Consider the following 27047-nt stretch of genomic DNA (forward strand, 5'->3'; position numbering starts at 1 on the left):
GCTTCAAGACGACTTGACCATGTAAATGGGCTTATTGTGCCCAGCCCTAGCCGCGACGTCAGCTGATCCCACTCTCACCGCTCGGCCGCATCCTTGCTCTTGAGCTAGTCTCTCGTTTCGCCAGACATCATTGTTGCGTCACACTGCCAATCTACTCGACAATGAATAATTTGGGGCAGATTGTGGGGGTTCCAGAGCCATGAGTGGAATAAAATTTATGTTTTCGTAAGCAATACAGCGTCAGCTTTCGATTGATACCCGATTCATCAAATTTAATGCTCGGCAAGTCGGTCAAAAATCACCGTCAAATTGCCTGTAGCCAAATGGAAACTGTGACGTGTTACAATTTCATTGAACCGTGCGATTTGCTTGTGTCGACACCATATAGGACACTATGGTCTAACCATCCTCGCCACGACCCTGTTACCTCGGAACATGGATGGGTGGATGTATTCAACTCCACATATCTCTTTTTTTGGACAGTATCATCGTGACGTACATTCCCATGTACCAAACAGGCTCGCATTCAACTGAGGGTGCTACCTGAAACTGGTTCGTTTCCAATACAGAATGGGCAACTCTTTTATTGAAAGGTAGAAATTGCTTCATTCCTGGTAAGAAAAAGCGAAAAAATAGAAACTATGATCATGATCACCGAGCAACATAAAAAAGCGATTCCCAAAATTATATTTGCTATTGTTACTTCCCGGGCAAGAAAAAGCGAAAAAGATATCTTAGGCTTGATTGCAACGCCAAAATTCCTGTGCAGAGACACAACTGGGATCGTCTTCATGTGATCTGTACTGAAAACGGCGATCCCGGGATGTGGTTCTCGCCCCATTTAACAATCAACATGTATTGTCCCGGATCCCTGGCCGTGTACATGACGATGTATCTTCTGTTTCCGATGTGCTTCACATACACCTCATCGCAAGGATACTCTGGGCCATGCATGCCTACGAAAAGCATCTCCGAACCTGGAAAATGTGGGGTGCATCAACGTTGTGGATTCAAACAGCCTGTCAGTTAGAAAAACGTAAACTACGTTTTTATACCAGCTCACTGGGTGGAAATCACACAAATTTGCGCTATCGACACAGAATTAGGCTTACCATATTTTGGAAATCTAAAAAGAGGACACTTTTTCAGAAATTTGAGACTTGCAAAACCGGAGAAGAATACTCGAAAACCGGAGAATTTTTCTTACTTTGTGATCGGCTGACTAAAAAAAAGGTCATCTTTCCGCTCAGAGCTCAAAATACCGTTTTTCTCTCCACATTGCTAGGTGGATAACTAAAAAAAAAATTTCGCTCAGAGCTAAACTCACTGTTTTTCACTCCGAAATACCCGCCGAAGCGTCACTTCTGTGCTAATTTACGGCATATCACTCGCAATTTGCTCTGAATCTGACCTAAATTTTCAAAAAAGAAGACAAAAGGGCGTAAGTCAAAAGAGGACAAATCCTTTCAAAAGAGGCCGTATGGTAACCCTACACAGAATGACATTTGAAATGCCAATGGGCTCTTAGCCAGGAGGAGACGGCGAATTCGTTACTAATGACGTGAACATGATCACCACGAATAAATTGTGACATCTAGCGGAAATATATGACATGACAAAGTTGAAAACTGTTTTGGAACGGGGAAGCTGTTCGCTAGCTGGCGACACTCCTGGGACTGGACATTAAGGCTTTTGAAAAACGTTTTTTATTCAATTTAATTGGCATAGTGATTATAATTTTTGTGCCAAACGACATTGCACATGACATGGGGTAGATCCTTGTTTCATTTGAAAGTATGTGGAATCCACAATCATTCAGCTGAGCAAGCCCAGTATAGGTATTTCTGTAAATGTTATAAATCTCCCATTGTTGCTCTATATCAGGGCTGGCCAACCTTTTCAGCCAAAGGGCCACATTCGATCGACGAAATATTGCGCGGGCCACTAGCCGCGCGAAGCGAGAAATTTTTTCGAAGTTAATAGCTCAATAATATTGTCACTTGACTATATTGCGGGCCTGCAGTATATCGCTGGGCTCAGTTTGCCAGGACTGGACTATTCAGCACCTGGATTTATCAATTTCGAAAGCTTCGACCAACATGCGTCAATCGTTTTGTGTCTAGGTTTCATAGTTGACGGTCTTTCTGCGAGCGCAAACGCTAGGTCGCATATGATGAACGACACTTTGTCTCGTAATCGAGAATATAGTTAGACTCCATCTGATACATTAGGCGTTCTTTCATTTTCACAAAGGGGTAACAATATTAAATGCCAGAAATCGAGTGACAACATGTTGCGCGAAGCGTGTAGAAAATATTTAGTTTTGATAGATTTATCGCAAATTATTCTGCTTTATTGTAGTGTACGAAGATCTACCAAAGTGTGACTGGCTCACGGAAATGCCAATGTGTCGTAACTTATATTTTAATCATAACATGTCAAGTCTTGCTTCCAGACTAATCAAATTTTTGGTCGGCCTTGCAAGTTCACGATCTGTGCAATTCATTTCTTATAACATTACCAATTTCGGAAATTACCTCGCGGGCCACATGTGGCCCGCGGGCCACGGGTTGGCCGGCCCTGCTCTATATTGTGTGCACGTGTACACTGTACTGGACAGTATGTCGTTTTTACCCGTAGCAGTGCTGAATGCGCTTACCATATATTTCAAAAGTTTGTTGTTGTCATTGTCGTTGCTACATTGCAAATTTTGTGGTGTAATTCTTAATGTTATGTCATAATTTGTCATTTAGCATTCATTTTGAATCTGTTTGATTCCCTTTAGTGTGCCGATAACGCTTGATAAGAGGCACCCGAAAAGTTTTAATTATAATAAATGTATTAGTGCAATGGGTGTTGTAACACGAACCAGTCATATTGATGCTATTCAATCAGATTAATTGTTGGTCAGTTAAATTCAATTGGAAGTAGCTACTAGCCTACTAGTAGGTAGTGGAAATAATCCGTAAACAAAAACACAAGCATAAAATAAGTAGTGTCAGTAGTTTGCTACTAATCGCGTATGTGGAGAAGATAATAGCATAGAACGACCCATCAGAATTGCGAAACAGCTCTAAACATATTCTTACCCGCACAGCTGCAGTCCACGGTAAAAGTGTGGCCTTCTCCGACTTTGGCTCTCCTCAATCCACCTCCGTACGAGGTCACTTTACTGGCGTCGGATTGCTGAAAAATGCTATATTGCAATTTACAACGAAGTGCATCCCAAAACACACACACACACACAATCTCGTTACCGATCCGCTTTCTCCTGTCCATGGAGAAGAATCAATGGCGGTTGCAATGGATGGTGTTCTTGCGCCTGAAATCACGGAATGCATGTGCACTTGTGCAGTACAACTGATATCTTTGCATATCAGGGCCAAGAGGCCAGTGCTTTTTGACTTATCGCCTCCCTATTAGGCTTAACATACAGATATCTTTATTGACCGGGCCAGGCTAGAGGTCATTCGTCCGTAACCTTATCGTTCTACATTTCTGTAGTATTCAAATACTTTGTATCAGTTTTTACGTTCGCATCCCTGAAAATCGTCCCCAGGTGACATTGCCCACTTTGGTAAACAGTGCATTAAAGGGTGAAGTTGATAATAATATGAAATGCAGAATTCACAGCTACCAGGGGTTTTGGAGACAGGAAAATTTTATCTAATGGAGACACAGAAAAATTGGAACAACCATTGGAGTCACAGTTAGTCAAAATGCCCGCGACTCCAACTCCCACTACTCTAAAATCAAACCAAACGTGACAAATCACCAGCAGCAAACGATTTTATATTAAAGTCATAGGCTATTTATATTCGAATATCACAGGAGCACTGCCGAATTAACTATCAGAATATGAATGGGAAAATTTACATATGATTGGATGCATGCAATTAGGCATGATCATCAGTCGAATTGCGACTGTTGTGGTGGCACATTGTATGCAGTGGCTTACGCAGGGTAGACTGGGTTTCGGAATAAAAGAACTTTCATAATGCACCTCGCGATCTCAGAGAGCAATATTCCAGTAAGGTGAATCCATAGTCCATACCTGTTTCTTTAATAGTAAAATACTCCAATGGGCTGCCCGGCATATTATTGGTATCACACACAGCATCACTTTTGCTTGCGTCGGTAGTGTTAACCTCTGAACTAATCGTTTCAGCATCACCACTAAACTCGGTTGATTGGTGAGGGCGGATCTCTGACAACTTCAACAGAATGGCGGCACGGTTTTTATCCCAGAATCTTGTCGCACCCATACGAAATTTGTTCTTCTCTTTTGGGTCGTAATAACGAGTCGTGAGGAAGCCCAACATGAAGTTCCAGTACCCGCAAGATCTGGCGTCTCCAACACCAAACGCTAGCATTGCATTAGCAAAATCAGTGACACTCAACCTCCGCTTAATTCCCATGATCCGATGCATATAAGACTCATATAACTCATAACTTGAGAATGGACTCCTATATGTTGATTCTCAGACAATATTGAAGAAATGTAGATATCACGGTCAGAGATCATAATATTTCAAGTCAATATGCCATTATATTAACAATTAATAAATATCAACAACATTTACCAGTGATACGATCCAACACCATCGTTTGGGAAAGATTTAGAGATGCCAGCATAAATCTTTCACTCACTGTTGATTCTGATACCGTTAAAAAGAATCATAAATGATAATCGAACTCGTTATTTACCGTCAGATTATTCGAAAGTTTCACTCTGACACCATTAACTGTAAGAAAATCTACACAAACACGACTCCTTTCTACGCCTTTACCGCCGTACACCACGTGTTGCAGGCTTCGGCAGCATCGGCAGCCGCATGACCGCATCATGGCATCAACCTGGAATGACGCTATTCTGAGATGCAGTGAAGCGTGCAGCCCAAATATATGACGGATTAACTATAGAAACATAGTGCCCTATGGCCTATATGTGGAGTTGAATACATCCACCCATCCATGTTCCGAGGTAACAGGGTCGTGGCGAGGATGGTTAGACCATAGTGTCCTATATGGTGTCGACACAAGCAAATCTCACGGTTCAATGAAATTGTATCACGTCACAATTTCCATTTGGCTACAGGCAATTTGACGGTTATCTTTGACCGGCTTGCCGAGCAATAAATTTGATGAATCGGGTATCAATCGAAAGCTAACTCTGCACTGATTACGAAAATGAAAATTTTATTCCACTCATGGCCCTGGAACCCCCACAATCAGCCCCAAATTATTCATTGTTGAGTAGATTGGTAGTGTGACGCAACAATGCTGTCTGGCGAAACGAGAGAGAAACTCAAGAGCAAGGATGCGACCGAGCGGCGAGAGTGGGATCAGCTGACGAAGTGATACAGAACTCTACACTGGCAGAGTTAGTATGGCAAGTCGGGCCGAATATCCTACAGAGACATTGTCATCGCCAACTTAAGAGTGATCTCCATTCTTAGATGAATTGCGCATTGTAGAGGGGTATGAAGGTTATTGATGTCAACTTCCGAGGTGCATGATGCCAAAAGTGCAATTTGACGTCACTCCTAGCGGAGTAGGGCAGCTAGAATATTTTACAAAAATTTATTTTTCATGGTGTGTTAAGTCAGAAATCTAATTTTTTCTATTACCGATAATTTTCAAGTTATAATCCTCTTGGTTTTGAAAAATACTTGGTAAGTGTCAAAGCTATTGAAACTTCTTGTGGGTACTGAACCTATGATTTTGACCCTATTTGATTGCATAGAAATATTTTAAATTCAACATCAAAAGCTTCTTATATTGAGGTAGACACTATAATAGACACTATATAGTTATCTATAGAGAGACAGAAATGAGTAAAGTTTGCTCTGAGATCTAGATAGCTATTTGATTAGTATATTCATATTGAAATGAACCTGAATATTTTCGGTTGACACTCGTCAGAAGTAATCGTCAGCAACTAGTTGAGAATTGGAAAGAACATTATTGTATACCAGCAATCATATTACAAAATATGACGTCACCAGCATGAAATTGCGAATAATCGGGCGGGGAGAGTGCTTAAGCTGGATGTACTATTTTAGGTGGTACACAAATTCTTGCTGTAGGTACCGGCTTGGTTGGCGTATTTTGATAAAAGTCGACTGCAAGGCACCCAAATTTTGCCACTGGCAAACATTTGTTGGAAAATCCTGGTTGCGCGAAAAATTATCGGGACGGCAGATTCCGTGTTGTCGGGAGGGGCCGTTCACACTTTCATTTGGTTGCCTTGGAGTCGACTTTTATCAAAACACCTCAACCAAGCCTCCTATCATGTTTTTAAAGCTCTATGGTCCGACTCCGGTCCAACTCCTATAGGCCAGATTCTAGAAAAGGCCGTGATCCGGTCCGAAAAACTCCGATAATAATTATCTAATCACAGGATGGTATTGAATATTGATTGAAACAATGCACACAGGACATTAAAACTCAAAGATCAAACCCAACCCTTATCTTAAGTAATTATGCCACCTTATGGACTTAGCATGTGGTATATTTCCATGAACGTTTCACCATAGTGTCCTATATGGTGTCGACACAAGCAAATCTCACGGCTCAGTGAAATTGTAGCACGTCACAATTTCCATTTGGCTACAGGCAATTTGACGGTCATTTTTGACCAGCTTGCCGAGCATTAAATTTGGTAAAACGCGTATCAATCGAAAGCTGACTCTGCCCTGATGACGAAAACATAAATTTTATTCCGCTCGTGGCCCTGAAACTCCCACAATCAGCCTCGAATTTTTCATTGTTATGGAAATTGGCATTGGAACGCAACAATGCTGTCTGGCGAAACGAGAGAGTAGCTCTCTCGTTTCGCCAGACAGCATTGTTGCGTCCCAATGCCAATCTCTCGTTTCGCCAGGAGCATCGTTGCGTCTCAATGCCAATCTCCATAACAATGAAAAATTCGAGGCTGATTGTGGGGGTTCCAGGGCCGCGAGCGGAATAAAATTTATATTTCCGTAATCAGTGCAGAGTCAGCTTTCGATTGATACCTGTTTTACCAAATTTAATGCTCGGCAAGCCGGTCAAAAATGACCGTCAAATTGCCTGTAACCAATGGAAATTGTGACGTGATACAATTTCACTGAGCCGTGAGATTTGCTTGTGTCGACACCATATAGGACACTATGGTTTCACATTAACTATCGATTCGAGGAGGGAAGAGGGTATAAGGCTGTCAAATTCTTAGTAAAAAGTACTGATCCGGCTTCGATCCGACTCCGGCTGTATTAGAAAAAGTACTGATAAGGCCCCGAACCGGCTCCGGTAAAAAATGAGAAAATCCGGCTCCGGTCCATGCACCGCCCTACACAAGCACATCACAATCATGTACTTCTTGCAATGACACCATCACCTCTGCCATGGAACCTTCCGAGTAGCTCAGTTGGATAGGCTGCGGTTTCCGTTTCCGGCGACATATTGGGCATTTGCATATTGCATGCGAATTTGCATTCTATAAACTTTTTGATTGATGCATCGCAATTTGGACTGGAGGCTGACCGCAGGAGGTGGGTTAACAACAATTTATTATATCTCCACAGAAAGCACTGAAAATTGATGAATTACTGTGACGATTGCGGTATTTTCTGTGTTTTCGCTTGTAAATGCCTAGCCGTGGCATACGCATCTTGCCCGACTTCCGTTTTACTCACATATTCTTCCAAGGCCGCTCACAATAAAGAAATAGACGATTCAGTTTCTTTATTTAACTTGTTCGGCAAAAATTAGCGAGCATTTAAGGCAACTTGTGATATCTGTATCTGAACTCTTTATATCTGGATCTGCATCTGTTGGGTGGAATAACATATGTTAGATGCAATAATTAAACGACCTATACCTAATCTCTTAATCAGTTCATTATAATGTTTTTCAGATATTGTCCATTTTTACCAAGTGCCCAGGTAACCGTGTTTATATAGCGGGGGTGGGCAAACTGTGGCTTGCGAGCCGCATGCGGCTTTTTCAACCTTTGATTGCGGCTCTTTAATGATTGCAGTGCACAATTCAATATTCAGTATTCGTTGGGTTATATTTTCATCTGAACAAGTCACACACAGTGCACAATGCAATAAGACACAATGCAAATGTACATGGATTTCGTCATTTTGCTAGAGAGATTTACCCTGATTGTAAATTTATGTATTTTATCGTATATTTACAATATGCGTATTGTTTTCGTGTTGTTTCTTAGCATATTTTTTACGCAAGACTTGTACAATTTAAGGGAAGGTGTCACTGTCACTACAGGGTTAGAACTATGCAATTGAACTCTCCAATCGAGCTCACAGAAACGTTTCACACGGAACAATCGATGCCTGGTCAATAGTCATCAATCAATGATAAATCATTGTGTTCAACAATGAAATTGATAATTAATTGCGTCAGCGCTGGTTCGCAATCATTTTCGGGCTATCAATGGTGAATACGGCTTTTCCACTTGTATTGTAAAGGCTAGCAATAACTGCTGAATTTGGTCAAGAAAATTTCGTCGAAATTACCGATCTGAAATCTTCCTTAAATTCTCATCAGCACTTGAAGGAACTGCTCCGCGCGACTTAGACTTCATATCAGCCTGATTTCAAAGACCTTGCAGGCCAGGTATAGGGAAGCACCGTATGAGCATACAATAATAAAGTATGGTGACGTCATAAATTCGCATTTTTGTATTGTCGCCAGGAGCGATTTCATCCGACCCGTGAAGCGATTTTGCAAAAGAGCTTATATACTACCAAGCACGTCTGTAACAAATGGGGAGATTTTTTACAGAGAATACTTCCATGAAATAATCCCTCAACACAGCAAATATCGAGCATGTTCAGTCCATAGGTCACATTATCACCACCTGACTGCGGCATTGTGGTTTCACATTAGAAGCCATTGGGCTTATGCAGACGTCGTCAAAGTAGTTATCGTTGGTACTCAAGTAGATGGAGAAGTATCGTCATAGATTTTCACACAAGTAGAAGTAGAAGTAGCGATTTATAAGTAAGTAAATAAGTAAGCATTCTGAGAACTATTAAGTAGAAGTAGTCAAAATTCATAACCACTTCAGTAATTGATAATTAAGTAAACAATAACTAATAATTACCTATAACGTGTCAATAAAAAGTAGGAGTGCTCAGTTACTGACCAGCGACCACTTTTGCAAGCAGGCGCCCAGATGCATCTGTTCTAATTTGTTTCGGTTCCATACTAATACCAAGAATGCTATTACCGAGGATGGACATTACCGAGAATGTATATTACCAAGTGTGCACATTACCGAGAATGTATTTTACCGAGAATGACGCGACCGAGAATGGACAGTACCGAGAACGAGATCTATACCTGAGATTTGACACCGAATGTAGGCTGCACACATAGGGTTTCGGTAATCTCAACCGAGCGAGATAGTGTAATGGCGATGCGTCCGGCGTCTTGATCAGTTGGTCGTGTGATCGATCCACAGCCGGGTCAGACCACTAACTGCGGTATCCCCGGCTATCCTGCTAGGCGCTAAGCAATCACAGATATCATGGAGGAGAAACAAGGTGGGTGCAGACTAAATGACCTAACTATAAAGGCCGGATCGCATCTCCGTCGTCAAAGAATCTCGATGGTGCATGCGAATAAGAATATCATCTCAATCTCTCAACATCAGGATCCAAATTCCGTGAATTTCCACTTACTGTCACAGGTTGTGCTGTCGTGACAGTGAAAAATAAAAGTTTTATACAAAACTGAGATGGAGCTTGCGATTCGGGTAAGTCAATTGTTGTCAATTTGTTGTGTCCAGTTATTTCTTGGCCTCCCATCACGACTGCCGGTATAGTGATAAGATATTGGAATTTCCAGAAGGTATCCCCGAAAAATATTTCTATTGTGGGGAGCACACGATTCCAAATTGGTATTTCTATTAAAAGCGAAAGATGAAGTCGTATTGAATCGTGCGTAGCGCGAAGAAAATTTCAAGATCAATTAAATATCTCGAAGACTCGGGAGTCAATTCGTAAATTCAATTTTCATGTCGTCGACGGCCGCCAACACATACGTGGGTACGGCCGCACAAATTTGCTTCTACCCCTGCTCCAGATAATACATGTGGTGACGTTTAATAAGTCAGAATGTACTTCAGCACTGTGGCATAACGTGGCCTGAGTCGTCGTTTGGTATCGTGTACATTAATATATCACTTCACTGAAATGCAAGGTTGGAATTAGCAATAATACGTCACGTGACGTCATACGTTCACGTTCGCGATCACACAGAACCTTTCAACAAGGTTCGTCTTCACACGAACCTGAACCTTTCATAGGTTCGCAATCGAAACAATCAACCAATCTATAAAGGTCTATCACCAGTAGAACTCGAGATATATTCTGTTATGTCACGGGTATTCGGACATGAGTTTGACGATAGTCAGCAGGAATTCTCTTCTCAGTTTTCAGAAGCAGGCTTGAACGGCTTAGACATAGGCTAACTATTATCCGTTTTTTAGCATTAATATATAGAAATTGACTGGAAATGTTTAAGGAACAAATAACATCTCTCATATATTTTGCGGAAATTCCATGGGGCAATGGGAGCCGCAAGAGTTAAGGCTAGCTTGGGGCTGCGGTTGAGAATCAGAGTCATAAGCTAGTGAGGTATTAAAAATGAGGATTACTCCGATATCATTGAATTACAAATAAATATCTACTTTGTCTTCCAAACCGCAGTGAAGCTCGTCAGGCAGACCGCTGGGTAATCACATAGATCATCTTTGTGGAAGGACATTTCTGAGGGAAAATACATACGGCAATCGAAGAACGAATTTGTATAAGACGGCGTCTATTAGGGCAAGCTATATCCTTCTAAGGGTGACAATTTTCTACTTGTATTCTAATCCGTTATTCGGTATATTTCAGAAGACATAGTAAATTAGAAAAGTGACACTAACTGCTAATATGTAGAGATGTGATTCATTATAGTTAACAAAACAATTTCATCAGTTCAATACACCACCAGACTGCGGCACATTGAAATATATATAGGCAGGTGTGGAACGACTTGGAGTAGTCTTCGAAATCAGACACCCATCTGGCCTAGGCGATGTGAAAAGAAGGCATGCACACTGAATGAAAAGTAAAAGAAGCTATTATAAAAAGACATGCGACAAAAAGAGGTGACATTTGTCGAAAGACGAGGTCGCTATGTCAGGGCGTGGTCCGGCAAACTTGGGCGCTGACTAGCATTGATTCAGTAGAAATTGTTTGTATTTCGACTTGAATGGGGACTGGACATGCTCGACGACTGTCTGATAGCCGGTGAGATACTGTTTCACACTGCAGGTCCGGCATATTTCATAGAGCGATGGGCGTTCCAGCAAAATAGCAAGTGTCAAAACAGCGAGACTTTGAAAAAAATAGTCTTACATTCGTACAAATATAAAAGTCAATTGTTCTACGCTTGATAATTCAAGTATTCCATCATTTACATAAATAAAATTATTACGTTGCAAGTGGACGATAAATAAGGTGTGATAGCAACCAAGATCTTAATATTTTCTACATCGTCTGATATCTGTTTAAAGAATTATCATTTACATTGTGATATGAATTTATACTGTTGACGAATAGTTGCATTATTTCATAGTTCTTGGTATCGGATTCAAGCAAACAAAAAGATAATATGAACATTTTACATCTTGGAACTGGCGGCGGGCTAGTAGTTGCGTTAATTTCGAATATTATCGCATTGACGACCCCCGCATGGTGGAAAACTGGAGACGTATCAAGCCTAGGGCTTTACAAGGGAGATGTTGGATCGACTGAATTTAAATGTAAGGTGACAATATTGTTTTAGTAAACTCTGTTTACGAGTTGTAGGTTAGGCTACGCGAGAAGCTGTCGACCTATTTGAACGGGAGATTCACAATTACAAGATCATGGACCTGTTATCGACATTTGCATGACTTCGTCGCAAAACAGTTCGTTATCTCTATAATAAAAGTAAACTAGCCAGTCTTCAGGAATACCGGACCACGACCTAACATCGACCTCGCCCTCCGCCACATGCCACCTCATTTTGTCGCTTGCGTCTTATATTCTCTGCATTACTTTTCATTCTGTGTGCAATGTGCAATTTGTGCATACCTCTTATTTGCTTTGCCTAGGCTAAGTTGGGTGTCTGATCAGACTACTCCAAGTTGCTTCGACACCTTCCTATCTGTTCAGTGTTCATTGTATCGCAGTCTTGTGATGTTTTGAAACGATGAAAAAATTAATAAATCTGATTGATTGATTGATTGATTGATTGATTGATTGATTGATTGATTGATTGATTGATTGATTGATTGATTGATTGATTGATTGATTGATTGATTGATTGATTGATTGATTGATTGATTGATTGATTGAGCACCGTCTATTTGGTCGGTGGTCCGATTTTTGAGCAAATTTGGTCACCGGGTGTGGTAACACAGCAAGCTTGCTCAGTGCTCATTAATGTTTTGTTGTCGTATGATAGATATTCTACAAAGCCGTGAAAAACTGAAAAATTGCATTGTAAGAATCAACTAAGTAATTATTTTCGTTAATGGCGTATAGACTCAGCTTAATATATATATATATATTTTCTTAGGATATAATTCTTGCTCGTGTTTCTGACAGCTTCGATGGGAGCGACTGAGTTGGTAACCTTGGCGTTCAACGTAATGGCGAATGTCGGCCTTCTTATCGCATCAGCACTCATGTTTGTAGCCGCCAAGGACGAAGATAACGAAAAAATGCCGAAAATAGGCGGACGTTTCGCCATACTCGCAGGTAAAATTAATATTAATGACAATCCATTCTAGTGCAGATAGTCATGGTCGATAGCAGATTGGTTTTATCCGATTCGGTTCCGAACGGAGTATTATGTGTTATAGCAGTGGTTCCCAACCTTTTTCGACTCATCGCCCTCTTTTGAAGCTCCACACCGATCATCGCCCCCCAAATATGGGAACCGAAAAACAGCACTTCGTGACGCCCCCCGCAAAAAACGTTGGTCTTTGGCCCCATAGGGTGATAAACCAAACCCCAGTCCCCCTCAGCCAGTGGGCTTTTTGTCGGTACATATCAGCTATACCCTATTTCATGTACTGTTTGGTGAGTCACCGTATTCCGCCTAAACGCGCGAAGCGCGAAAAATTTATATAATTCATGTTTGAATCGGTCAATATGGTCGATGTGGTATGCTGGAAAAGATAGGACCCCTAACTAATAATCAAACATCTTCGGGCGGAATCGTTGTTATATTGACTTCTTTACATGATGCTATTTCGTGACCTCCTATCTGCTGCGTTAGAAGATATGGAAATCGTCAAAACGTACCAAACTAAAAGACGCACATGATTTCATATTGGTATTTCTTTACTGGCAAATTTTTTTTTGTCAAACTTTTGTCAGAATTGTAGCGTTAGGTCAGAATTTGTCAAAATTGTTCACAAAGTCAAAATTTTTGGGCATTGAACTTATCATTTGATATTTTACATATTGTAGCCTACTTTATAGGCATACCGTAGTAAACGGCCAATTGTCTGGTCATTGTGAATCATAAACGGTCAAATGAAACAAATGGGTTGACATGGTGTTATGCATTGCATGGTTCTTATATCAAGAAGCACATGATGAAAAACCGGCAATGTACGCACAACTTGAGTGTTGCAAGCCAACAACTGTTGAACTGTTGAACGTTCTTTCTCCATTCTTGGTAAGCTTCTCAGTAAGGACATGCACTTTCTACCCAAGAATGTAGGAATGTATCTCTCGTTGTACTACAACAAATTTTAATTATTTCTACCAAAAGTATTGTAACTACTGGAATTCTTCATAGGACCAGATTTCGTTAAATATTAGTTTTTTCAGTTGAATATTTTGCCTGTTTTCACGCCAAAAACGTTTTTTCAGGCCAAACTACTTCGTTATGTCGTTCCAACCAGAAATGAAAATAAGTGGTACAATTTTAACGTTATGTGGGAAAACACCTAATTTGCATACGTTAAGTCAGAAATTGGTCAAAATTCGGTTTGTTTAGGTAAAAAAAAGATCAAAATTTTGATTTTTTAGGTCAAAATTTTCCTTTTTAGGTAAAAAAAAATCGCCCTAGTTATCAGTGTTCCGCGCGGCCGATTTGCGAGAAGCATGTTGTAAATTAGCGAGAAGAGTCTGTGATGATCTCCCGCTAAGATGCTCGCCAAATTAGGTCATTCAATCCCATTCGCGTGGCAATCGTCGCTGGCCTAATTTATCGCGTCTCGAACAAGCCTGGTTCGGCTTGAACAATCGCATCCGCAATAGGCCCTGTTCACACTACATCATCGCTTGCCTGCGCAATTGCATCTGCATTGGCGGCTTCGGCCTGATGTGCACGATATCATCGGCTAAGCTCTGGTGCGAAAGATATCTTTGCTGGGCTAACTATAGCGTCTCGGGCCTAGCATGCTTTGGCTCCTATCTCTCCCTGGTTTGGACACAATGTGGTCGTGTTTACGCTGATTAGTGATTGTTTTATGTCAAACTTATTAAAGAGCGACATTGCGAAGCTGAATAACATCGAATCGCTGCAAACAGACTTTAACATGCGCAATTGACTTCCGCTAATACTTTACCGTAACGATCAGAAGATGAGTATAATGGCTTGAGTTCTAAAAGACGACAAAGGTCTGAACCACCTGAAATCGGTGCCCTCAGGTTCCTACATTTTGATTTGCGAAAACTGTCGCTGAGGCTGCGTAATACGCGCGCGTATTTAATTCACCAGAGATCAGGGACTCGCTAATTGACAGCACTTCCGCACTCTTTGGCCGGCTTATCATACGCCTAAATTCGCCCATCACGAAGAGATTGTATGATCGTCATTCACACAGGTACAATATTCAAATCCCACTAATCTTCCTGGCTACGCGCCTAACGTGTGCTGAGAAGCACCATCCTAGATCTCCTCTCCCGACCAGGCGCCCAAATAGACATTTCGTCGGACGGACTCGTAGCGCAGTTACACTTTCGAATGATCGTACCATTTTAAAATTCCTTTTAATAACTCGACTGCATAGTTTGATATTAATGAGTGCAGTGCAGTGTGTTTTTAAATGTATGTAATGTCATTTGTAAGTTACATGTTGGTGTGATATAAACAATAATAGTTAAATCAATCAATATATATATATATAAGCTGACTGGTAGTAATCTGGTGGATATTGGTAAATGCTACTATTCGATCTATTTTTAGAACGGGCTCGCGGGCTACTCGTCTGGTCCTTGCATCTGGTCCCCTGTATAGGGTAGTATACATTGTGACGTCCACATTGTTCGTTATATTATAGCGATAAAATACCACAGCTAATTATGACATACAGTCTCTCTGTATGTACTGTACCACGTGTTTCTATTGTTGCTGATTACTTGGTTAAACTGTTACTGAACTTGGCTATGTTGTATAATCGGTTCCTGTCACATAAAATCTGTAATTGAATTGAAAAAAAGTCCAGTCAACAATTGTATTGAATAAAAATATTATGTGCCTTCATATAGCATGATAGAAGCCCTACAATTCACATTAAAAATGATTCCAGGTTTCATCGGGTTGAAGGTTGCTAAGAAACATGCATACTTCGATCTCATTTCATTTTATCCCCCAAAAACAACAAAAAATCTCTGTCATAAGACCCCGTCACTCAGACAGACAGACAGACAGACATTTTATTGCTTCGTCAAACAAAAAAAGTTGACTGGAGGTGACGATATGGCCTATAAAAGCCTTGTTACTCGTCACCTCCATGGCAGTGAAATAATCCAGTGCACTCATCCCAATAAATATAACAGTGGACAGTCTGCAACATGAAAGAAAATAATAATCACAAATAGAAGACAATAATACACACAAATATATAACAAAGACAGTAGCCATGGCAGCATACTAGGTAAAGCAATATGAAGTCAATAAATAGATGTATAATTTATAAATCAACGGGTGCTAGATAGTAGATACTCTCATTTCTGATTATAATTTGAAAAAAGGTAATCCTGGTATTGGGTTTTAAATTCATGCTGAGGTAGCTCTTTGATACTGTCGGGCACGTCATTCCAAATATTTGGGCCCATATATTCAATGGACTGTTGGGTCAGTCTGGAGTTCATACGGTGAACATAAAAATGACCAGATTCCGATGATCTAGTAGAATACCCATGCACAGTGGAAGATTGCTCAAACAAGCTATTAAAGTAAGGGGAGATATTACCGTTTGTGAATTTATGCATCAGGTTGGCTATTTCATAATTATACAAATCGGGTAGCTTAAGTATCCTGAGAGCTAAATAACCAGGAGTAGCAGATGATCTAGAGCAGGGGTTCTCAGCCCTTTCTTGACCGTGGCCCATTTTCCGGTTTAAAAATGTGCTGTGGCTCACCTGATATCTTAGAGCCATAATCCTGTTTAATGCATGGTCATATGGACAGCGCCGATATGCCTATTTCTCTAAAATATGCGCATGTTTCTGTAACTGATGGTATTTAAATCTCAAACTACCGGGATACGAAACCGCGCGAAGCGCGAACATAATTTCAAGTTAAATAAATATCCTCCAACAAACGACCAACGGAATAATCTTAGGCCCCTTCGAGTTCCCCCAAAAGGGGGTGGGGTTGCGGCAGTTACGGCCCTGGTAGATCATAAGCTAAAACTCCTAAGTAGATTATTTACGTCCGCTGCTCCATTCGCCTCGCGAAACACAATGATCAGATCCCCGCACTGTGTGATTGGGACTTAAGTGATACTATTGTGGGGAATATTATAATCATTCTGGGCCAGCATCGAACAATTCATTGGCGAATGGGGTACTACATAGAAGTGAAGAAAGATTTTTCAATATGCATGATGTAGGCCTACTTTGTATGTCTTGTACCAAAACAACTGAAGTTGCGATTTCCGAATCTTCAATCCAATGATATAATCAATTTCTGTGACTCTTTCATTCATTATGCACAATGATTTCCAGGCCGGACATTTTAAATCGACTTCAAAGATTAATGCGCTCCGATAAATCCTCAATCCATTAAGATTCGTTGCGGTGGTGCAGTATACCTCCGCCAGAAGTTGCTAATAATTTGCAATTATGGCTATTTTGAGCTTACAAAAATACGGCCTGTCGAAGTACAGTAAATCAATTGCACTTCATAGCGAGTTCATTGCATGCCCCTTTCAACGTCATACGACATATGACCCTGCTGGAATACTTGGTTACTTCAGCATTATCTTCCCGTTATTATAGGCATGAAATTAGTTTAGTTGCTGTTGGCTGTAGGTTGTCATAGCCAGTAGAAAAATCCAAAGCCACCGTATCTCCCTAACGTTTTCAAATTGTACATGCTGACTTCATACGTGCCACTACGTCTAATCAGAGTCGGATGAAAAGTTTTATGTAGCCTATGTATAATTAGATAATACGAATATATTTTTACCGAATAACATAAGAAATATAACTAAACTTGCAATAATTCTTAAATTTTCTAAATAGCTCTGTGGCCCACCTCAAAATGCTCTGTGGCCCACCAGTGGGCCATGGCCCACCCTTTGAGAACCCCTGATCTAGAGTCTATGCCACATATATTTCTTATGGCTCGATTTTGGATGACACAGATTCTGTTTAAATCCGTCTGATTGGCCTTCCCCCATACACATAATCCATAAAGCAGATGAGGGTGAAATAATGAGAAATATATGGTTCTCAAGGTCTGTCTTGGGAGAGAATGTCTCAGTCTCGCTAGAATTCCGGCCATAGCAGATAGCTTTTTACATAGATTGAAAATGTGGGTCTTCCATTTAAGATTGGAGTCAATGATAATTCCCAGATATCTTGTATGGGTTGAGGGTGCAATAATGACATGATACCCCTAGTGAAAAAGTTGCGCAAATCTGACCTAATTATTGCGTGAGAGCAGCATGTATATGAGTACAAGTACAGAGTAAAATCATGGGAATATCATCGAAAAAGTTCGAAGTATTTTCGGTTTCGCGCGCGAAAACGTCCCTGCGTACATTAGGCGCACGCGATTTGAAATCCGCTCTGCTATTTCGTCTGACTAATGACTTGGGTAATCGGTATATTTTGTTGTTAGTATTCAAATTGTATATATGGTTTGACGATCAAGGACTATCGTCATCCTCGTCACGTCTTGTCTTCAGCCATCCTCATTCTGATTGCAATGTCAACCTACACTGGATTCTACAAAGAAGTGGTCGACTCGTGGAAGATAAATAGCTGGAGCTACAGTTATATCTGTGGTTGGATTGCGTTTTGTCTTTCCCTTGCGGGGGAGTAGCAGCTTTTAATGTTTGAAAATGTATATAAGAGTAACCTACGGATATTCACATCAATGCACATTTCTCTCAATTATTAGGGCTGGGCAAAATGATTCGAGTACTCGAATCTGAATCCGAGTATTAATTTTAATGATTCGAGTCGAGTAGTAAAAGACGATTTTTTCGGGTACTGAAATTTACGCTGAAAGTTAACTTACTAACGATAATTATAGTTTTGATACTATTCTCCAATGTGGAAGTCTTGAAAACTTGATTGGCCGCCTCGCAGAATATGAGGTATAGTACAAAGCTACGACCATTACTGGGAATATCACATTTCCGAAGTCATGCTCATTCCACAACATTGTCAAGAAGTGCAATGAAATCGGTATTGGTCGAAAAAATACGAAAGGATCTTTAATGTGATGGATAACAAGCATTATGTTCTTTGTGGTGACATAAAGGGTACCTATTCGAACTTTGACGTATAAATTCTTTTGTGGCGTCATAATGAGCGATACTCGCTTCGACTCAAAGCGTAATACGTGATTCAGAATCGAATTACTCAGGTACTCGATTATGCTCAGCCCTAGCAATTATTTATATGATCCGTGAACATGAACTGAACATTACCCAATTTTCTATTTTTTTTCTATATGCTTTGCGGCTCTTGTTCTTGTTAGTATTACGTTTTGAGACCCAGGTTGCTGTAATGAGGAAATTCGTTGTGGTTTACACGATTAGCGATAATTAGGTGTTTTTGAAATTTAGGAAAATAAACAAAAGTTTCGCTATAATTATGTCACGATTATACACCAATAACCGGTAAAACGAAGTATAAGTCGACCAGGCCTAAGATATTGTTATGATTGCTTCACATTATTCGTATACCGAGCATATAGGCTCTTTCGTTAAAGAATTCGTGATATCATAGCATACACGCAGACCGACGATGACAACGACTTGCTGAAAGTCCCAGAATACCACGATCTGATATATTCACCTCGCCGTCCGTCACATTCCACCTGTTTTTATCGTTTGCATGGTAGGCAAGGCGAAGTATTGATCCTATGGACTGGTCGCTGTTCTACACAAGAGTGGATGATTTTTATTACTATAACCGTTTGAGTATATATTATGTACAACACATCATGTCATTCTTGTTTAAGTGTATTTTTCAAGAAAATGGAAACTAGATTTGTAGAATTTGTAAAAAAATACACTAGAACACTAACTGAGGAGTGGCGACTGCCAACTGCTCATCAGGAGCGGGCGTCTGTGGATTCGGTTAACTATATTCGAAGTATAGAATTGTTTCCAGATTGAACGTCAAATGAAGTGCCTACTGTCCCTACACTATGCGGCTATGATGTGCAGTTAAATTGGTACACTCTGCGACAACTGACATTTGTTACGCCACCAATTGTTAGGTCGCGCTCCCCACTTTGGTACGTCAATGTAATCAATACAACATATTCAAGGTATGTATAGGTGCATTTTAATATAATGGCAATCGCGAAAAAAGACGCATATTGCTGTACACGCTGGGTCAATGTAATAGAAAATGTTCAATGATGCCTGATAGCCGATATAGGCTTTCTAACCAATAACGATACAGATATCAAATAATAATATGTGTATTGTAATTCTGGAAATCAAAAATTCTATAATTCTACATACTAATAGCTCTTGCGCCAAGATCCAAGACTTCTATTTCAGCGAATTCTCCCTCAACTATCAGACACGAATTGCAATTCAGATTTCGTAGATTGAGACCATTCCTACAATTGCAGCGCGTGAACAATCTTGAGTTTCTCCTTATTATTTCAAACATGAAATCATTCCCATTCGCATCTTCAATTTGCATGACGTATGTTAGTAGATTCCGAAGGCGATCAACGCGCCAATCAACTTCGAGGTTCATGGTCCATGCCTGGAATATCGGACGGAAAGAGAGGAGTATTAGACTATTAGTATACTATACACTATTATTTGCGTATAGGTACTGATACAGCGTTGCAACCAAATCACAAGGTTCTGAGTCACAAGTCAATCCCACTTTTGTTGTTTTAACTCGAGTCAAGTCGAGTCATTTTCAATTCACCACCGAGTCAAGTCCGAGTCCAAGTCCTTATGTTCACTGTTCAGTTTTCAGTTAAATCCGGTTCAACCCACGTTTTCCAACTCTGCTCGAGTGATATAGAATGGCTCGCATTCATAATATCGTCATTTTCCTCAGTCCTAACAGTTTCTGGCCCTATTTCCCAAGTATCAGGACTGATAGACGAAATACCAATAATGGGGACTTATAAAAATTAAATTAAAAATTAGCCTATGTTAAGATGTTGAGACACGTACACTATTCACTTACGACATACTTTCCGTAAAAGTCAAGTGGATTTCGGAATGAGATGGATTATCTAAATGTTGCCGACCTTATAGAATGTCGGAGCCGCATTTCGAAGTTCAGAGTATGTTTGGAACCGTAAGCAAACACTCGAGTAGGCTACTTATAACGACAATTTAAAAGTAGCTAGCCTACCTCTGGATCTCAACCATCCGGAAAATTCAAAAGCATGCACATAGATTTCTGTAGATTATATATCGGTTATTAAAGCATTGATAGACGCAAATTGGCGAGTGCTATACATTGACATAATCTGAAAATGGATATCATTACTATAACATACTATTATGTCGTTGTAAAAGTTTGCAGGGGATTTACGTTGAGTAATATTACAATTTATACTTGACTATGAGCCGTTATTTTGATGTTAGTAAAACTGTGTCGAAATTTACTCTTCACGAAGACGGTATATATATGAAGGTCTATGGCCAGCAGATCTCAAACGGGTATTCACTATTCATCCATGCGTTTGACGCTACTCGGCAAGAATTCTCTTTCCCGGTTTTCAGAAGAGGCCTTGGACGACTTTAGACATAAATAATATCACTCATTTTAGCAGGGTCGTAACCAAGTCAATCTCGCTTTTATAGTTTTGACTCGAGTCAAGTCGATCCATTTTCAATTAACCACCGACTCAAGTCCGAGTCCAAGTCAGCGAGCAGAAGGTCTAGTCGGAGTCATTGTGTTGACTGCTCACTTTCCTCACTGCTCACTCTTGTTATGTCCAATTTTTGTAACTCTGTTTGGTAATATCGAATGGTTCGCATTTATAATATACTAATTTTCCTCATTTTTAGCAGTTTCTGGTCGTATTTTCAAGCACCAGTATCAATAGACGAAATCCCACAGTGGTGCTACCTTACTATTCTTCGAAATTAAAATGAAATATCGGTCTTGGCCGTCTGAGTCTCGAGTCATATGACTTGGTTCGAGTCATGCGCAATGACTTAAGTCCAAGTCGAGTCAATACATAGATTGACACGAGTAGAGTCATTTCTATATTTTGAGAAAATGACTCGAGTCAAGTCGAGTCATCAGAAAATCGTGACTCGAGTCGAGTCATGACTCCAGTCATTACAACCCTACATTTTAGCATAGAAATTGAGTATAACTATTCCTAGAACAAACAACAACTGTCGTCTATTCTATTTTGTGGCATATTTAGAGATCAATTAGAGCCGCAACAAGGCTACCTTGGATCAGGTTGGGAATCACTGATCGGAATCAAGATTCTAGAACTTATTCCGACCACTTCTATCGTTACATTGTTGCGTGATGTCAAATAGTCATATATATTTGCCCTTTCAACTTGACATTTCCTCAGCTTTACGTCATATTTGCCAGTGAAATTGATAGCGAAATATACTTCATATGGTGCTGACCCCTTTCGTACGGGCAGAATTTTATGATAATTACATAACGCTATATTGGTTTCATTGGCGCCAAACTTAGCGATGGCGACGGAATTAGGAACAACAGAATGTCAATCCGTAAAATATCGAATAGGGCAGGGGTCGCCAACTCAAAATGGGTCGCGGGCCACTTTTCAAATTTTGTAGCGGTCGCGGGCCGCATGCATTCAGATTCGAAATAAAGTAGCTACCCAGGTTTTAAAACTCTACATCAGTACCACGCTGTGCTTCCTAACATATGCGATGGGTATAGTGACCACGAAAGAAGGAATATTTTAAGGAATGAAAATGCAAAAAACGGATCCCTATATTCAATTTCGTTTTATTTCGAACTCGGAGCTATAGACGATTCATGGAAACGCTTGGAGGGTTATATATAGAGAGATGCGTTACTAGCTGAAAGACCATCTCCACGTAAAGCTTGATCGTGTTAGGAAACCCTGTATGAGCCAGTGGTACTCAATCCTTTTTAGACATGTCCTGTCCACCTTTATGATATTGAAACATTTCGCGTCCCTCTTATCGTCATATCACAAAATGCTTCCATAATGCTAGCAATCCCAACGGATATAGTTTGATGGCATGGAAGGTTACGAATGTCGGTGAGAGAATTCTATAATATGAATTCCGGATTATACACAGAGCAATAGCTATAACTATGAATCCGAGTTAAATCGCGCAGAGCGCGAAAAATTTTTCAGTTGACAGCAGCTTCGGGCCGCCATCAGATGCTTTCACGCCCCCCAGTTTCAGAACTATTGATCTAAGCCGTTTTGTAAGCGTCTCGGTCTTGGCAGTGTTTGGACCATTGCACGTCAATTTTATTAGCTCTCTTCCGAAATCTCAAATCAAGTCGCGGGCCGCAAAATATGACTTCGCGGGCCGCGTGTTGGTGACCCCTGGAATAGGGCCACCAGCTATCGAATGCCTATAGACCGATAGGGGATCACTGGTAGGCTCAAGGATATGACAATAGGTCTTATCTTACGGTTTGTGAGTGTGAAGAAGAAGCAATATCGTCTGCCTTAATTCCCATTTCGCCTTCCCATTCAGTAACCATATCACTGATATCAAGCACTTCGCAACGCCCTCCATAGAGACACGGATCGACGATGCAGTGGAGATATTGCATTTGTTCCATTAGGGCAGCCATATCTGCTTGTGTTGAATACTCTAATCCTGAATAAAAGAATACTAAATCACGCTAACGAGTTAGGATGCTCAAGTCATGAGCTATATGTTATGCCTGCAAGACTTGCGTATTACAAGTATAAAATCTCCGTCTCACCTTCATCGAATCCTTCTGCTGATTCGAGCAAATATGTATCTGTCAATCTTATGATCAGCTCCTTGCTGAAACCAGTAATGTCTCGAATCTCATCTAATGCATAAAATATCACAAATTAGTAGAACATAATACGATTATATAAGATTTTACCGTAAGTAAGCGGGAAGAAGGGTAAAGCAGGAGCTAGATCTGCCGCAAACGCTGCAGTACTGATCGATGCAGTACAGGCAATTGTGACGAGAGAAACAATGTAAGCAGCCATTTTGCTTCGCCAAATTACGACTGTGGTTGTAAAGATGGGTCAGACCGACGCATACTAGATAAAGGAAGTGGAACGAGATATCCGCTGTCGTTCAGGAAGACAACTTTTTAAAATTTTGACGTAACCTAATTCTGGTATTATCATCGATGAATCGCATATCCTGTATAAAGCGATTTGCAGAGAGGAAAGTCACAGCATTAAATATTGCTATGGTGTGGCATTCTACTGCTATTAACTTGGAAGTTCGAAGAACCATCTTCGCGCTTCGATGGAACTTATGCGGTTGCTTTGGTCGTTTCTGAATCCACTGTGTTCGGTATCATAGCCAATTAGTGACACACGCATACAAACTGTTACGACAATATGACTTGATCATGAAAAATGTGACCATCCCTGTATCATACAAGTCGGTCTGATTTTACATTAACGTCGGCATGCTGCTACGATAGATCTGTCTGCAATGTCCCCAAGATCGCGGTAAAGATTGTCGCTACTCAAAATATATTCGAATCACTCACAAATAACAAGGGCCTTATTTTAAACATGTTTGTTTTATATCAAGGGTGGCCAACCTTTTGGGGACAAAGGGCCACATGAGATTTACGAACCATTGCGCGGGCCACTCAAAGTTAATGAATGAATTCGGTCAATAATAATGTTAGTTGCATATATTTAGGCTTACCATATTTTGGAAATCTAAAAAGAGGACACTTTTTCAGAAATTTCAGACTTGCAAAACCGGACAAGAATTCTCAAAAACCGGTAAATTTTTCCCACTTTGTGATCGGTTGACTAAAAAAAAAAAAGTCATCTTTCCGCTCAGAGCTCAAAATACCGCTTTTCTCTCCGCATTGCCAGGTGGATGACTAAAAAAAAAAGATCAGAGCTAAAATCACCCTTTTTCACTCCATAAATGCCCGCCGGAGCTTCACTTCTGTGCTAATCTGCGGCATATCAGTTGCAATTTGCTCTAAATCTGACCTAAATTTACAAAAAAGAGGACAAAATCTCAAAAAAGAGGACAAAAGGGCGTCCTCCGGGGACACTTTCAAAATAGTCAAAAAAGAGGACAAAAATTGTGGGTCGCCTCTGTATACCGCTGCGCTCATTTGGCCAGGACATCGGCGCTTGTACAATTATCAATATCGAAGATTTCAGTGAACATGCGTCTATCATTTTGTGCAAAGGTTTCATCGACGACGATCTTTTTCTGCGAGTGCAGACGCGAAGTCGCATGTTGGACGACACGTTCTTTCATAATTGCGAATATAATTAGGCTCAATTCCGTAAATTGGGCGTATTTTTAATTTTTAGTTTTCATGAGGCGGCATCCAATACCAGCTAGAAATCGAGTGACGATAAATCGCGCGAAGTGCTAGGAAAAATATCAAGTCAAATAAATCTGCACCTTTATGGTCATATACGAAGATCTACGAAACATGTGGCTTGCCCCTATGGCTACGCCAATGCGTCGGAACTGATATTTTAGTCATCAACACCCCCAAAGTTCGCGGTCAGGCTAATTAAATTTTCGGTTGGTCTTATAAGTTCACTATGAATTACCCGAGTAATTTATTTTTTTGGTATCATAATCAATTTCGAGAATTACCTCGCGGGCCACATTTGGCCGCCAGTGTTTTAAATAGAATAGAATATTGTATTAAATGCAACCCCAAGCAATAAGCATGTTCATGTTCATATTGAAATGTACCCGAATATTTTGGGCTGACATTGGACGCTCTCTTATTCGAAATTTCATGCTGGTGACGTCCTATTTTGTGATAGGCTATGATTGTTGATATACAATGTTCATTCGATTTCTCTACTTGATGCCGACGAACGGTGGCGAGATAGCGCAATGGTATAGGCTAATCCGCGACTGCAACACCAATGGGTGCGGGTTTGAGTCCGACCGAGGTCGACTTCAGAATTCCGATATCTATAAGTGTTGGAGGTTTACCTAGGCTCCTCCTCGCCACTTCATCCGCGTAAGCGGTGTCTTACAAAAAGCCTAGAGGTGGGCCGTGCTATAAATCGGCAGTTACGGAAAATATTGAAGAATCTCGGCCTGGTGTAAATGACCATAGTAGTCGACAAACACCATCAATACCACAAAACAAACAAACAAAGTCAGACGAACATATTCGGGTTCATTTCAATATGGATACGGGATTTTTGGTTGAGGCTGGAGGTTAGGCTAATTTGTGTTTGGGGTCAAAAAAGTTATAAGCTACTAGTGTTACGATTGGAGTTATAGAGTGGAGTTAAATACAGGGGTGGGGAAACGAATCGCTGATTCGAATATTTCCTGAGTCCTATGATTTGAATCATTCATGTTTAAATCGATATCAATATCAAAATCAGTTCGGTAATATTTTCACCATTTCAAAATACCACAAAACTGCAATACAATGAAAAGATAGGAAGGTGTCGAAACGACTTGGATTAGTCTTTGAATCAGACACCCACCTTGGCCTAGGCCCTAGGCGAAGTAGAAAAGAGGCATGCACAGAGCACAGCGCACTCAATGAAAAGTAAAGCAGAGAATATGAAAGGCAAGCGACAAAATGGGGTGGCATGTGGCGGAAGACGAGATCGATATGTTAGGTAGTGGTCCGGTAATCCTGAAGGCTGACTAGCAGAGATGAGCGGATTTGAAATTTCTATGTCCTAATCCAATCCAAATCCGAACCTTCAAATCCAAATCCAAATCCTAATCCATAGCTTTTTCATATTCAAGTCCATGTCCAATCCTAATCCGATTCCAACTAAAAATTCAGAAAAAATACTAATTTATGCAATGGAGGGATTCGAAAATTTTCTTTCACAACCAACATTTCACTTGATTCAAGATAACTTAGTAACCATAAGTACATTAATAACTGATCTGAATAAATTTTGTCGCCATTCGCCACACGACATTTCAATCTCCCAGAAAATAGGTAAATCCAATCCAAATCCTAATCCGTTCCGAAAAAAATGTCTAATCCAAATTCAATCCAAATCCGACAAAATTTCACAAATCCTGTTTTTTCAAAACCTAATCCTAATCCATGCTCATCTCTGCTGACTAGTATGAATAATTACATTCCGGGTATACGCGAACGTTCGTTTTCGGTATGCAAACCTTAATAATACAGGGGTTCGCGTAGGCAAGCGAACCTTATAATAGTCTAATATTTCACTGGAAACATAATGCTAAAATCCTACTTTCAAAGCAAATCCATAGTCAGTATTCAGTCCGGATACGATTAAAATCAATGAAATCATGCCCTACTCCGGCTCCTGAACCCGATCATCATGATCACCTCGGCGCTCGGATAACTGTGATGCTATTGGGAACGCATCAAATA

At 40.4% G+C, this 27047-nt stretch overlaps 2 protein-coding genes across 2 annotated transcripts; both read right to left on the minus strand.

The window, feature by feature from the left end:
- Window positions 1-566: 566 nt before the first annotated feature.
- LOC145458071 (filamin-B-like) lies at window positions 567-4521 on the minus strand. Its single transcript, XM_080336379.1, has 4 exons — window positions 4055-4521; window positions 3258-3322; window positions 3090-3186; window positions 567-977 (listed from the first exon to the last, which is right to left on the minus strand). Exons 1-4 carry the CDS (start codon window positions 4428-4430, stop codon window positions 790-792), a joined length of 726 nt encoding a protein of 241 aa, XP_080192505.1. The 5' UTR covers window positions 4431-4521; the 3' UTR covers window positions 567-789.
- Window positions 4522-19798: 15277 nt separating this feature from the next.
- Window positions 19799-24925, minus strand: LOC145456815 (uncharacterized). The gene is made up of 4 exons (XM_080334934.1): window positions 23583-24925; window positions 23433-23525; window positions 23133-23323; window positions 19799-20258 (listed from the first exon to the last, which is right to left on the minus strand). Exons 1-4 carry the CDS (start codon window positions 23692-23694, stop codon window positions 19998-20000), a joined length of 657 nt encoding a protein of 218 aa, XP_080191060.1. The 5' UTR covers window positions 23695-24925; the 3' UTR covers window positions 19799-19997.
- Between the last annotated feature and the right edge of the window lie 2122 nt (window positions 24926-27047).

The sequence above is a fragment of the Botryllus schlosseri genome, chromosome 15 (genome assembly GCF_051294905.1).
Source record: "Botryllus schlosseri isolate E-star chromosome 15, Bs_hap1, whole genome shotgun sequence".
Classification (NCBI taxonomy): Eukaryota; Metazoa; Chordata; class Ascidiacea; order Stolidobranchia; family Styelidae; genus Botryllus; species Botryllus schlosseri.

Excerpts from the sequence above, each read along its gene's own strand:
- LOC145456815 (XM_080334934.1), bottom strand. The coding sequence starts at position 23,694 with ATGGCTGCTTACATTGTTTCTCTCGTCACAATTGCCTGTACTGCATCG. Across the intron at positions 23,526-23,582 it reads CTTCTTCCCGCTTACTTACG|ATGAGATTCGAGACATTACT; the intron begins GTAAAATCTTAT and ends TTTATGCATTAG. Across the intron at positions 23,324-23,432 it reads AGCAGAAGGATTCGATGAAG|GATTAGAGTATTCAACACAA; the intron begins GTGAGACGGAGA and ends TCTTTTATTCAG.
- LOC145458071 (XM_080336379.1), bottom strand. The coding sequence starts at position 4,430 with ATGCATCGGATCATGGGAATTAAGCGGAGGTTGAGTGTCACTGATTTT. Across the intron at positions 3,187-3,257 it reads GGACAGGAGAAAGCGGATCG|CAATCCGACGCCAGTAAAGT; the intron begins GTAACGAGATTG and ends AGCATTTTTCAG. Across the intron at positions 978-3,089 it reads CGTGGACTGCAGCTGTGCGG|GTTCGGAGATGCTTTTCGTA; the intron begins GTAAGAATATGT and ends CACATTTTCCAG.